The sequence below is a fragment of the Chiloscyllium plagiosum genome, chromosome 7, assembly GCF_004010195.1.
Source record: "Chiloscyllium plagiosum isolate BGI_BamShark_2017 chromosome 7, ASM401019v2, whole genome shotgun sequence".
In the NCBI taxonomy this organism is placed as follows: Eukaryota; Metazoa; Chordata; class Chondrichthyes; order Orectolobiformes; family Hemiscylliidae; genus Chiloscyllium; species Chiloscyllium plagiosum.
This window is the reverse complement of record NC_057716.1, coordinates 42,560,005-42,574,903: the sequence shown is the minus strand read 5'-3', so window position 1 is coordinate 42,574,903 and position 14,899 is coordinate 42,560,005. Positions and strand designations below refer to the sequence as shown.

The 14,899-nt window shown below is 42.3% G+C and overlaps 1 protein-coding gene across 2 annotated transcripts in view; it reads right to left on the bottom strand.

Moving 5' to 3' along the window:
* ccdc141 (coiled-coil domain containing 141) overlaps positions 1–2,596 on the bottom strand; it is a 134,085-nt gene extending 131,489 nt beyond the window's left edge. For both annotated transcript variants that reach the window (XM_043693516.1, XM_043693517.1), the window contains exons 1-2: positions 2,332–2,596; positions 1,941–2,063 (exon numbers count right to left, since the gene is read on the bottom strand). In XM_043693516.1, the coding sequence (XP_043549451.1) occupies positions 1,941–2,063; positions 2,332–2,433 (225 nt within the window). In that variant the 5' untranslated portion in view covers positions 2,434–2,596. The remainder of the gene's footprint in view (positions 1–1,940; positions 2,064–2,331) is intronic.
* Positions 2,597–14,899: the final 12,303 nt, after the last annotated feature.

Below are 14,899 nucleotides of genomic sequence, written 5' to 3'. Positions count from 1 at the left end.
AGGGACAGGATGTACATGTATTTGGAAAGGCAAGGACTGATTCAGGATAGTCATCAAGGGTTTGTGTGTGGGAAATCATGTCTCACAAATGTGACTGAATTTTTTGAAGAAGTAACAAAGAGAATTGATGAGGGCAGAGCAGTAGATGTGATCTATATGGACTTCAGAAAGGCGTTCGACAAGGTTCCCAATGGGAGGCTGGTTAGCAAGGTTAGATCTCACGGAATACAGGGGAACTTGCCATTTGGATAGGGTTGTTTTTCAGACTGGAGGCCTGTGACCAGTGCAGTGCCACAAGGATCGGTGTTGGGTCCACTACTTTTTATCATATATATAAATGATTTGGATGTGAGCATAAGAGATATAGTTAGTAAGTTTTCAGGTGACATCAAAATTAGAGGTATAGTGGACAGCGAAGAGGGTTACCTCAGATTACAACGGGATCTTGATCACATGGGCCGAGAAGTGAAAGACGGAGTTTAATTTAGATAAATGTGAGGTGCTGCATTTTGGGAAAGCAAATCTTAGCAGGACTTATACACTTAATGGTAAAGTCCTCAGGAGTGTTGCTGAACAAAGAGACCTTGGAGTACACGTTCATAGCTCCTTGAAAGTGGTGTTGCAGGTAGATATGATAGTGAAGAAGGCATTTGGTATGCTTTCCTTTATTAGTCAGAGTATTGAGTACAGGAGTTGGGAGATCATGTTGCAGTCGTACAGGACATTGGTTAGGCCACTGTTGGAATATTGCGTGCAATTCTGGTCTCCGTCCTATTAGAAAGATATTGTGAAGCTTGAAAGGGTTCAGAAAAGATTTACAAGGATGTTGTCAGGGTTGGAGCATTTGAGCTACAGAGAGAGGCTCAGCAGGCTGGGGATGTTTTCCCTGGAGCGTCGGAGGCTGAGGAGTGACCTTATAGAGGTTTATAAAATCATGAGGGGCATGGATAGGATAAATAGGCAAAGTCTTTCCCCTGGGGTGGGGGAGTCCAGAACTAGAGGGCATAGGTTTTGGGTGAGAGAGAAAAGATATAAAAGAGACCTAAAGGGCAACTTTTTCACTCAGACGGTGGTATGTGTATGGAATGAGCTGCCAGAGGAAGTAGTGGAGGTGCTGGCAAGTGGGACTAGATTGGGTTGGGATACCTTGTTGGCATGGTCGGGTTGGACCTAAGGGTCTGTTTCCGTGCTGTACATCTCTATGACTATGACTCTAATAGGTAATCTTTTGGGATATCTTCATCACTTAACTACAGCAGCTCTCGAAAAGGTGATTTTGAGTTACTTTCAAGTGTAATTAAGTCTAGTTAATAAATGCTGGCTTACATATCACAGCAATGAAAAAAACAGTGAAATGAAGAACAACAACCACTTTGCACTTCTAAGTCAACCAAGAATCTCCCAGTAGGGATCAGAAAAAGACCAAGATATAAATGCATTAAGTCTCAATATTATTTGGGAAATCCAGCATCAATTTAAGAAAGTTGGAATCCTTCCTGCTCCTTCCAAAGCCTATTAAGCCTAAATGGAGAACCCCAAAAAAGGGACACCTTACATGTAATACAAATATCTGTTTGCCCCACGCAAACTACCAATCTTCCAAACTCCAGCATTATAACTTCTGGTGAAATGATCCCCAGGGAGCTGATTACAGTCTTCCAATTACCCCCATCATCTCCATGTCCTCCTCAAAAGTTCTAGCACCAGACATCTCAACAGTCCAGCCCACTGTAACATTTGTGCCCTCTTTCCAAAGTTTTAAACTTTTTCTCATTTTCGCAATGTCCATAAGAGGGTATAATGTTCTGTGTCTTCAGTTTGTAACTTCTGTAATATCAGTCTATGCTGGTAGACTGATCGAATCTACAGTTAGGTCAGCCTTGGTAGCATGAAGTAATTGCTCCTAATTAACGATAAGCTGGGTACTAATGTCTTCTTACCTTCAGTTTAGCAAGAAGGATCTCATGTTCAGTCAATATTTTCCTGGTTTCATCTGCATTGCTGCCAATTTCAAGCAGATTTGGTATTGATTCAACCAACTGAAGCTCAACACATGTCCCTGACTGAAATACAAGAAATGATACGGGTGGTCAGAATTATCACAACATATAACCATTGTAATTTATTGGTATGTTGTACATAGAAGTAACATTTTTAAAAATTAGCACTTCCAAAAGACTTCAAATTTAGAATCTTAAATTCAGAATTTTACACTGGTGTCGAACTGAAGGCTGGGAAGCAAAGCACAGGCCAAATTTATCAAACCTAAAGTTGTGTCATTACAAATTAGCAAAACTATAGCATATTTCATTTCAGAAAAAGCAAACTTGCCTTCAGTACAGCTACAACAATTCTTGAGTCTCCTGTCTGGACAGCTACAGTACTAATTGTTGTTGCTGAAGGTCTACTTCCAGAATCACTTACAATGGACATGTTCTCCTACTTCCTAAATCATACAGCTGTTGGATTAACCCTGCGGACTGAAATTTTAAGTGAATCAAAAGTTAGGCTGTTAAATAACTGATAAAAGAAAAGCAATAAAACTGCAGTGCTCACTACTGAACATGCGTTCAGGAAAAGGACCCAACTGACACTGGCTCAATATTCACAGCAAAGAACAGCTAGTTAAAAATAGATTGAAGCAGCATGTGTTGTATCACTGCTTTAGTAAGCTGACACACCCCTATTTTGACAGCACCAATCTGCCTGTGTTGCTCTGTTATCAGCAGAGAAACTACTGGATTCAGTCCTCACACAAGTTAACATGACCTTGGAAGATCAAATGGAAACAGTCACAATTTGAAGAACATTATTTTGTTCACCCACAAAAGCTGTAAGCAAAAACCTTAATTAAACTGTTTTCAGCTTTATTTTGTAACACATGAATCTTAAGAGAGCTATGGTAAAGTTTGAATATGCTTGTGTTATGATTTAAACTGATTCAATGTTGCAATTTCCATTCTGAGAATTAAAAAGACAGTATAAGAAAGTACATCCAAATCCAAAGTTGCAATTTACACCTCACATGGTTACATTCACATTGGTTTTGCCCAATAGCAACTTTACTGACAGACAGAATGCTACTTTTATACTTGGTAACTTGAATTAAAGATAAAGCTTTGCAGGGAAAAGTGTCACAGCTGGAATTATTTAGCTATAAAGACTGACAAAAGCAAGTTTCACTTCAGAGTGGTCATGATCAAGTTGTTATGATGTTGCAGATCAATGATTAAAGACTATAGGAAAAGGACTACCATTTTTATAAATCAATAAAACACTTCAAGAGCAAACATTGCAGATTAAGCTGAATTTTTTTTCAATGTTTCTTTGCTACAAAATTATATGCTGGATCAAAAATAATTGAGTTTGGGCATTTCAACACAAGTTAACTGTTTAAAAATTAGCATTGGACCTCTGTACAAATTGCCCACAATTCAATACTTATTGCAATCAATTCGCAATTTCAGTTCAGTAGGAAATAAGAATGGTTATGAGCAGTGAAATAGGGAGATTACAGTTGATACCAACATAAGGGAACCCCACAGGCTGTAAATGATATGCACTATGCTTCTGGATACTTACACAGTAGAGACTGTATTGCATTTTGCAAATGGTCCATTCTACTGGAATTGCACGTTGTTGGTGAAGTGAGTGAATTACGAAGTTGGCGAATATGCTTCATTTTGATAATTTGATACTTGCATTGAAGAGAAACTACAGGATTTGGGTTGCCTGTACATGCTGAGCTTGCAAGGGGTATGGGAGCTGCAGTCGTAAAACTTTCAGCTCTACAACATGGCCAAGAAATGGAGTAGGGAGAGAAAGTTTTGTGAAAACAGATGGGAAGAAGGTTGTACCTCAAGCCTCCACCTCACGTAGGATCAATGCCTGTGCTCACACGGATTCGACAAGGAGATGATCACACAACTGAGCCACCTCCTGCCTGGCGGCCTGCTGCCTCAATTCAGGGAGAGCTGCCAATAGCCATAACGGTGGCAGATTATCCCAGACAGGAGTGGATAACATAGAAACCATATCTGTACACGCTATACATCTCTGTCAATAAAAGAGAAACAGGAATAAATGGGCACATGATTTGCTCAGTAGAATATTTCCCAATGTTCCAGAGAGACATTAACTGCATGCAAGTGGCTCAAAATTCATGTCAGTCTGCAGCATCCTGTACAAACTTACCATCATGAGAACACCACTTGACATGCAAAGGAAACCTGAGGAGGAAGCAGCAAGAATTATGTGGCTTGAAATAAAAAGAGAATGTGGCTCAACCCCTATATTTCAGACCAACTGTCTGAGTGTGTATGTTCAGGCTTGACATTCCTTGCAACATCTCCTAACAGGAAACTCTATTAATGCTTCCCCTCTTCCAAGATCCTGAAATAAATTCACCAGCAATGACCTTCCTGTAAAATGTGTATCTAACAAACATCCATTATAAATTCAACCTCACACAATCTCTTTGTGGCTACTTCACAGCTGCCTTTGGCTAGCATAGCACTCAACTGTAGAATCACTGGTGGATTCCAACTAGACTTTCAAGACGCCCTCCAACAGTTCTTGGCCTACAATGCCTGACTTCAAACTGCCCTGTCTCAGCATGTGAAGAGCAGTTTTGCATGACCTGCTGAGAGACAGCAGCAAGCAGAGTACCAGAGGAGATGTGGTGGAAACACAAATGCTGATATCCTGAGAGAAGGCATCAGTTTCATGATCCCACTGCGACTCCCAAAGGAGGGAGTCCCACAAGCCCTGCAAATCTGCTGGTGCTCAGATTCTATGTGCCCATAAAAATATAAGAACATATGAATTTGGAACAGAACTAGATACTACAGCCCTTCAAACCTGCTTCCCCCATTCAATATAATCGTCAGCCTTCATTTCTCTTTAATGCCTGCTCCCAACATTTCGTGATTCTCCATGACCAAAACTCTGTTGACCTCAGCCTAAAACAATAGTCAATAACTAAGCATCAACAACCCATGAGATGGAGATTTCTCTTAATCCTTGTTCTTATCCTAAATCTATGAACCCATACTTTAGATTCTCCAGCGAGGATAAACATCATCTCAGTGTCTACCCTGTCAACTTCCTTCAGAATCTTGCCTGTTCAATGAGATTCCCTCTAATTCTTTTAAAACTCCAAACAGAATAGTTGCAATTTACTCAGTCTCTTGGTGGGCAACATTCTCCTCCCAAGTACCAGTCTAGTGAACTACACTGTACCACCTTCAATGCAAGTATAAAGCTCCTTAAATATACAGCCCAAAACTGTACATTGTACATTGACTGGTATGATCTCACCAGTTCTCTATAAATGGAGCAAGATAATTTTTGTACTCCAACCGTCTTAGAATAAAAGGTCAACATGCAGTTCATCTTCCCAATTGCGTGCTGTGTTTGCATGCTAACCTTCTGTGTTCTTTGTGTGAGTAGACCCAAGTCCTCTTGAAAATGAACCTTCATAAGACTCAAACCTTCTAAAATATATTGTTTTTCTATTATAATCAAAGTCAGTCGCTTTAACATTACACTCCACCTCTGCAAGAGTAGGAATGTTGGATTATCTCATGGGACATTAGTATAGGTTTGATGGATTAAATGAACTCCTTCTGTGGTACAAATGACTCTGCCACTTTGTTGTCTATTTGCTTAACTTGACTATATACTGAATCATGCAGATGCTGGAGCTCAGAGTCATGAGTGTGGTGCTGGAAAAGCACAGCAGGTCAGGCAACATCCAAGGAGCAGGAAAATTGACGTTTTGGGCATAAGCTCTGTTTTTGGCCAAGTTCCTATTACATCAAGTTTCTGAAGGGCTTTTCATGAAGAGGCCTAGTGGGTTTTGTCACCACATCTTAGAAAACTTGCTTATTAGCTATCTACCAAATTCATGGTGTCTTTCTTGAACAATTCTAGTCCCAATTTGACCTGCTCCATGCTTTTAACAATTCGCCATTGCAAGATATCCCAGAATTGACTGGCATTCCTGGTCAGTGTCATGTTAAAAAGGTAGTTCTGCACCCTAACAAGCACTGTCAGTCCAGATTTGCACTGCTAATCTGTTTTTTGTCATGACTGGAACCAGGTGGATCATGTTGACTATGTGATCCTTGATCAGGGATGTTAACCTGGGCTAATCAGGAAAGCCTTGACTGACAAATATAACCAAGGGACTATGGACCATGTATACATTGGCTGTGGGCACTTGCACACCCTTTTTGATTTTCTTAAAAACCTTCTGCTCTGTTTTTGATTGCACTTCAGTCCTGTGCTTCTGATCTTTGGGCACCTGGTGCGGATGGGGGGAGGGCAGGTCTGAGGATCGCTTCGTGTGTCTGTTCCTAGGCCTGGCCAAACTGGCCACAAACAGGTCCAGGCAGCGGGCCATGGAGGGTGTCATTAGGGCTGACTGCCTGCCCTTCTTCTGTGGGTACGTCAGAGCCCAGGTGTCCCTGGGGAGAAGGAGCATGCAGTGTCCAGCAACACCCTCGGGATTTTCAGGGAAAAGTGGGCACCAAAGGGAGTAGAGAGTATTATTTCCCCTTCCATCTCTATTTTGATTTACCCCTTCTCTCCACTTCATGTTTGGTCATGTTGCATTGCCCTCTGAGAAGTTTCTCTTCTTCCTGGTGGTGGAAATTGAATAAAGATTTGTACACCTATTGTCTTTCACTGTGTCTCACACCTGCACACACACAACATGGGTGCTGGGGAAAAAATAAGCACTATCGCAGTTAGGCGGTATTATGGGGGTATTTAAAAAAGTATAACCAGGAAATTTAGCATCTCCTCAGCTTAGGGGATTGACTCTGGATGTAGGTTTGCCCACTGAGCTGGAAGGTTCATTTCCAGATGTTTTGTCACCCTATTAGGTAACATCTTCAGTGGACCGCCAGGTGAAGTACTGTTGATAATTCCTGCTTTCTATTTCTACGTCTGGGTTTCCTTGGGTTGGTGACATCATTTTCTGTGGTGATTTCATTTCCTGTGGTGATGTAATTTCCTGTTCTTTTTCTCAGGGGGGAGGATGGGGTCTAACTTGATGTGTTTGTTGATGGAGTTCCGGTTGGAATGCCATCCTTCTAGGAATTCTCATGCGTGTCTCTGTTTGGCTTGTCCTAGAATGGATATGTTGTCTGAGTTGAAGTGGTGACCTTCCTCCTCTGTATATGAGGATACTAATGAGAGAGGGTCATGTCTTTTTGTGGCTAGTTGGTGTTCATGTATTCTGGTGGCTAGTTTTCTGCTTGTTTGTCCAATGTAATGTTTATTACAGTCCTTGCACGGCATTTTGTAAATGACATTAGTTTTGCTTGTTGTCTGTATAGGGTCTTTCAAGTTCATTAACTTTGTTTTAGTGTGTTGGTGCATTTGTGGGCTACCATGATGCCAAGTGGTCTGAGTAGTCTGGCAATTATTTCCGAGATGTCTTTGATGTAGGGGAGAGTGACTAGGATTTCTGGATGCGTTTTGTCTGCTTGTTTGGATTTGTTGCTGAGAAATCATGCAGACTGTGTTCATTGGGTACCCGTTCTTTTTGAATAAACTGTAAGGGTATTATTGATGGTCTTGAAGATTTCCTCTAATTTGTTTCATTTAGTGGCGGCAAAGGTGTCATCCACGTAGCGGACCCAAAGTTTGGTTTGGAAGGTTGGCAGTGCTGTTTGTTCGAGTCTCTGCATTATTCTCTTTGCTAAGATCCCATGGGTGTTCCATTGGTTTGTCTGTAGGTTTTTATGTTGAAGGTGAAGTGGGTGGTAAGGCATAGGTTCACTAGCTTCAAGCCGTCCAGGGAAAGATGGGCACCGTAGGGAGTGAAGTGTTTTACCTCCTCCTCCAATTCAATTTTGATTTAATCCCTACCCTCCCCTTCACTTTTTTGATCACACAGCATTGCCCTTTGATGTGAAGGACACTGCTTGTCACTGGCCACCCTGGTGTTTCCTTTCTTCCTGGTGGTGGAAATTGAATAAAGATTTGTACACCTGTTGTCTTTCACTGTGTCTCACACCTACACACACACACAACATGGGTGCTGAGGCAAATATAAGCACTATTGCAGTTAGGCAGTGGTGTGGGGGAAATAAGAAAAAAGAGAAAAACTTTTAAAAAAACAGGAGAAGAAATAAGCACTACTGCTGTATGGCACTAGCGTGGGGAGGGGATTTTATAAAAAAAACCTAGGAGATTAGAATTTCCTCAATTGAAGAAAAGAAGAAAAATAAGAAAAAAATTTCACTGGGAATTAGAATTTCCTCAGTTTAGGGCATTGACTCTGTGCTGGCTGGACCTGCTGCCCATCTCTGTGTTTTGAGGAGGAGAGTTTTTTTCTTATCCCCCTTTTCCAGGGGAGGTATTTGTTCTTTTTAGTTTTCTTTATTTTATTTCTTTTGTGTATTGTTTCTCCTTAAAGAAAAGAAATACAATCAGGGGATTCCTTTGCTGAGAAGGGCATTGCTTGTCAATGACCACTTGGGTGTTTCCTTTCTTCCTGGTGGTGGAACATTAGTAAAGATTTACGCACTCGTTATTCTTCACTGTGTCCTACACCTGCACACACACAACATGGGTGCTGGGGAAAATAAGCACTACCGCAGTTAGGCGGTAGTGTGGGGGTTTATTAAAAGAAAAAAAGAAAATCTACTCAGTTCAGGGACTGACTCTGACCTAGCTGTCACACAGCAGGTTTGTTGCTGCGGTGAAAGGTTCTCTTGGTCTGAGACATTGCCTTCCTTTGTTTTGTGTTTTTGGATTTTTGGTTTGCTTCTCTGAAAGAAAAAGACATAAACAGGGGATTTCTTTTTCTTCTTTTTTTCCCTATTTTGAGACCACATGACCATAAGATCCAGAAGCAGAATTAGGCCATTTAGCCCATTGAGTCTGCTCTGCCATTTGATTACGGTTAATATGTTTCTCACCCCGATTCTCCTGTTTTCTCCCTCGATCTTCTTACTCATCAATAACTGATGTGTGACTGTCTGAAGTAGAATCAAATACTTGGCCTCCACAGGTCTTCTGTGGCAATGGATTCCACAGATTCTCCACCCTCATCTCCGCTCGAAAAACTTATTCCTTCATTCTGTGCCCTTGGGTCATAGTCTCTTATGCTAGTGGAAACATCTTCTCCACATCCACACTGTCAAGGCCTCTCAGAATTCTGTAAGTTTCAATCAAATCTCTCCCCTTTCCTTATAGACTCAATTGAGTACAGACCCAGAGTCTGCAACTGCTCATCATATGACAAGCCCTTCATCTCTGAGATCATTCTTGTGAAACTCCTCTAGACTTCCACAGTACCAGCACATCCTTGCTTACATACACAAACCTGCTCACAATATTCCAAATGTGGTCTGGTCAGAGCCTTACGCAGCTTCAGCAGTACATGTCTGCTCTTGTATTCTAGTCCTCTTGAAATGAATGCTATTTGACCTTTCTAACTGCCAACTGAACCTATATGTTCACTTAAGAGAATCCTGAGCTGGGACTCCTAAGTCCCTTTGTGCTACAGATTTCCAAAGCCTTTCCCCATTTAGAAAATAGTGTACGCCTGTATTCTTCCAACCAAAGTGCACAAGCTCACACTTTCCCATATTGTAATCTATCTGCCACTTCTTTGCCCACTCTCCTACCTTGTCGAAGTCTTTCTGCAGCCTCTCTGCCTCCTCAGAAACTTCTGAACTATTCCTAAAATCTGTGGTTTTTATCAGGATCGCTGAAAAAATTCAGATATTTGGCTTCACTGATTTTTAAACAAGTATTAAAGCAACTTTGTCACATCTTTGTAATAAAACTTGATTAAGTGTCAAATGCATAAGATTACAAAAATAGCTGGGACTGTGTATGTTGTACTTTATCAGAAACATGTTCCATTTTTGTCATCACAGCTACTACAGATCTGCCAATTGCATATCACTCACACCACTTTATCTTCCAGCACTTGTGTGAGGTTTAGGACTGCATGACAGCAATTGCATACCTTTTTAGTTATTTGAATGTTTTGTCAGTTTCTTCAAAAAAATTGTGTACACCTATTGATAGTGATATTATTTTACTGTACATTAAAATTATGGCTCGATTCTAAATTCAAAATGACCTGCGTAACAAGAAATATCAGAGAATAGATCAAGTGGCAGCACCAGAGTGGTAATCTTTACCACATCAGTAATCTTAGTGAAATTAATTTAAAATATAATGGTTTAGAACTCCAATCCAGACTGGAGCATATTTGAACTCCAGTCAGAACTTCTAACACAAAGAATTTAGAATATAACTGGTGAAAACTTAGTCAAAGCAGTAGTGTTTAGTGATCACCCTTTGAAAGACTTGAAAGCAAAAGTAACATGTTGCATTGGTGAAAATGCAGTGGGAGGAAGACAACTGACTGGAGTTACAGAATAGAGGCATTGGGGAAAGTATGGGAACATGAGTAGCCAGAGAGGAGAGAAAACACAGAAGGGAATAAAAGGCTAGTTGGGAATGGGTTAATAGATGCACAGTAAGTTATTTGACCACATTAATGGAGTTCACAAACAATAAAGGGTCATTGTGGGCATTGGAGTAGAATTTGAGTTTAAAAGAAACGCAAATTCTGGAACCAGCATTCACATCAAAATGGTAAGTATAGTTGGCGTGATGATTGGGGAAAAATAAGGAAAAACAGAAAGGGAAGGAAGATAAAGGTACAGTGAAAGATAGAAAGGAGGAAGAGGCAAAATGTACGATGTATGAATAAAGATAAAGAGACAAACTTGAAACTAAAATTAGACTATAAGTTTTTTGAAGAAGTAACAAAGAAGATTGATGAACGCAATGTGGTGGATGTGATCTATCTGGACTTCAGTAAGTCGATCAACAAGGTTCCTCATAGCAGACTGGTTAGCAAGATTAGATCACATGGAATACAGAGACAACTAGCCATTTGGATACAAAACTAGCTCAAAGGTAGAAGACAGAGGGTAGTGGTGGTGGGTTGCTTTTCAGATTGGAGGCCTGTGAACAATGGAGTACTACAAGGATCAGTACTGGATCCACTACTTTTCGTCATCTGTATAAATGATTTGAATGTGAACACAGGAGGTATTGTTAGTAAATTTGCAGATGACAACAAAAGTAGAGGTGTAGTGGACAGCGAAGAAGGTTCCCTAAAGTGAGTTTTTTGAAGAAGTAACAAAGAGGATTGATGAGGGCAGAATGTGGATGTGATCTATATGGACTTCAGTAAGGCATTTGACAAAGTTCTCCATAGGAGACTGGTTAACAAGATTAGGTCTCATGGAATACAGGGAGAACTAGTCATTTGGATGCAGAACTGGCTCAAAGGTAGAAGACAGAGGGTAGTGGTGGTGGAGGGTTGGTTTTCAGACTGGAGGCCTGTGATCAGTGAAGTACAACAAGATCGGTGTTGGATCCACTACTTTTCATCAATTATATAAATGATTTGGATGTGAACATAAGAGATATAGTTAGTAAGTTTGCAGATGATACCAAAATTGGAGGTATAGTGGTAAGCAAAAAAATGGTTATCTCAGATTACAACGGGATCTTGATGAGGTTGGCCAATGGGCTGAGGAGTGGCAGATAGAGTTTAATTTAGATAAATGCGAGGTGCTGCATTTTGGGAAAGCAAATCTTAGCAGGACTGATACACTTCATGGTAATGTCCTAGGGAGTGTTGCTGACCAAAGAGACCTTGGAGTGCAAGTTCATAGCTCCTTGAAAGTAGAGTTCCAGGTAAATAGGATAGTGAAGAGGCGTTTGGTAGGTTTTCCTTTATTAGTCAGAGTATTGAGTACAGGAGTTGGGAGGTCATGTTGCGGCTGTACAGGACCTTGGTTGGGCCACTGTTGGAATATTGTGTGCAATTCTGTTCTCCTTCCTATCGAAAGGATGTTGTGAAAGTTGAAAGGGTTCAGAAAATATTTACAAGGATTAGATTAGATTAGATTAGATTAGATTCCCTACAGTGTGGAAACAGGCCCTTCGACCCAACAAGCCCACACCAACCATCCAAAGAATAACCCACCTAAACCCATTTCCTTCTAACTGATGTACCTAACACTACGGGCAATTTAGCATGGCCAATTCACCTCACCTGCACATCTTTGGACTGTGGGAGGAAACTGAAGCACCCGGAGGAAACCCACGCAGACACGGGGAGAATGTCCAACTCCACACAGACAGTTGCCCAAGGCTGGAATCGAACCCTGGGACATTGCCAGGGTTGGAGGATTTGAGGTGTAGGGAGAGGCTAAATAGGCTGGGGCTGCTTTCCATGGAGAATCGGAGGCTGAGGGGTGATGTTATAGCGGTTTATAAAATCATGAGGAGCATGGCTTGGATAAATAGACAAAGTCTTTTCCCTGGGGTGGGGAAGTCCAGAACTAGAGGGCATACCTTTAAGGTGAGAGGGGAAAGATATAAACAGCACCTAGGGGCAACTTTTTCATGCAAAGGGTGGTACATGTATGGAATGAGCTGCTAGAGGAAGTGGTGGAGGCTGGTACAGTTACAGCATTTAAAAGGCCTCTGGATGGGTATATGAATAGGAAGGGTTTGGAGGGATATGGGCCAAGAGCAGGCAAATAGGACTAGATTAGGGTAGGATATCTGGTCGACATGGACAAGTTGGACCAAAGCACCTGTCTCCGTGCTGTACATCTCTATGATTCTATGACTCTATAACCGGATCTTGGTCAGATGGGCAAATGGGCTGAGGAGTGGCAGATGCAGTTTAATTTAGATAAATGCGAGGTGCTCCATTTTGGAAAGGCAAATCAGAGCAGGACTTATGCACTTCAAGGTAAGGTCCTAGGGAGTGTTGCTGACCAAAGAGACCTTGGAGTGCAGGTTCATAGCTCCTTAAAAGTAGAGTCACAGTTGGATAGGATAATGAAGAAGTCTTTTGGTATGTTTTCCTTTATTGGTCAGTGCTTTGATTATTGGAGTTGAGAGGTCATGTTGTGGCTGGACAGGACATTGTTTGGGCCACTATTGGAATACTGCATGCAATTCTGGTCTCCCTGCTATCGGAAGGATGTTTTGAAAATTGAAAGGATTCAGTAAAGATTTACAAGGATGTTGCCGGGTTTGGATGATTTGAGCTATAGGGAGAGACTGAATAGACTTGGTCTATTTTCCCTGGAGCAAAGAGTTTCCTTATAGAGGTTTCTAACATCATGAGGGGCATGGATAGGGCAAATAGACAAGGTCTTTCCCCTAGGGTGGGGGAGTTCAGAACTAGAGAGCATAGATTTATGGTGAGAGGGGAAAGATTTAAAAAGAACTGAAAGGGCTATGTTTTCACACAGAGGGTGGTGCGTATACGGAGCGAGCTGCCAGGTGAAGTGATGGAGGCTGATACAATTACCACATTTGAAAGGCATCTGGATGGGTATATGAATAGAAAGGGTTTAGAGGGATATGGGCCAAGTGCTGGCAAATGGGACTAGAGTTATTTAGGAGATCTGACCAGCATGGATGAGTTGTACCGAAGAGTTTGTTTCTGTTCTGTATATCTCTATCGGTCTGGGTGGGTTGCTCTTTGAGGGTCGGTGTGGACTTGTTGGGCCGAAGGGCCTGTTTCCATACTGTAAGTAATCTAATCAGTGAACCCTCTGTAGAATGTGGTGAGGATGGGAGTGGACTATGGGCTTTTCTCAGCCTGTGCCGAAAGTAAAGATGCTGCTGGGCTTTCTTGGCTATGAAGGCAACGGTGTCACAGGCACAGCAAGGTAAACATACTGGGCACTTCTAGAGTCCCTGAGATAAATCCCCAGAGGCAATAGCTGGTACCCCTCCTCCCAGTGGAAGGTGTAACTGAAAGCAGCTCAAAGTGCCTCAATCCCTTTCACCTGGCGATTGATTGCATTGACAGCTAGAGCAATGGAGTGCAAGTTTGAGCAGATAACCAGCTGCCACTGTGTGTTCTGTTGGGCCTTGGTCTGCAGGATGGCTGCCACACCAGACCGCGGAAGCAGCTAAGTGCTTGCATGCTGGGGTGACTACAGTAGGCATAACGTCACAGCTTATTCTATCTTTCACTCCAGTCTATGGACAGCCTATGGTACCTCTGCCTGATGCTGCCCTGCAGTCTCTGCACTTGCAACATTTGCTCATTACTGAGTACAGGGGCTCATCATCCACATGGAGTCGAGTAAACTTCTGGCCTTCTTCAGTCCTCTGAGTGTCAGAAACCCCAGACAACGCTTTCTCACTGGCTGCGGATTGGTGCCAGTGGAGTGCTGGTCAGATTGTGAGCCTGAGCTTATTCTAGGCCCAGCAAGTGAATGCCTGTTCTGGTGTAGGGTGCAGATATTACTATGCTAGTGTATTCTGTAAGGTTGCAGAGAGATCCTCCTCAGAAGTACTGGTGGTAGCAGGGTGTGTGTGGAGGGGTTGGGTGAGGTTCCTCTTCTGCTGTTCACTAATACCTGCTCAGATGCCATTAGCGATGTGGCTAGTGCAGCTACCATCCCCACGGTCATGGGGACAGTGCTGAGTTGGAAGGTTGGAACTGGGGTGAGGTGGGGGAAGGGGAAATGAGGAAACTGGTGAAATCCACATTGATGCCATGGGGTTGAAGTGTTCTGAGGCGGAAGATGAGGCGTTCTTCCTCCAGGTGTCTGGTGGTGAGGCAGCGGCTGTAAAGGAGGCCCAGGACCTGCATGTCCTCGGCAGAATGGGAGGGGGAGTTGAAATGTTGGGCCACAGGGTGGTGTGGTTGATTGGTGCGGAGGTCCCGGAGATGTTCCCTAAAGCGCTCTACTAGGAGGCGTCCAGTCTCCCCAATGTAGAGGAGACTGCATCGGGAGCAACGGATGCAATAAATAATATTGGTGGATGTGCAGGTAAAACTTTGATGGATGTGGAAGGCTCTTTGGGG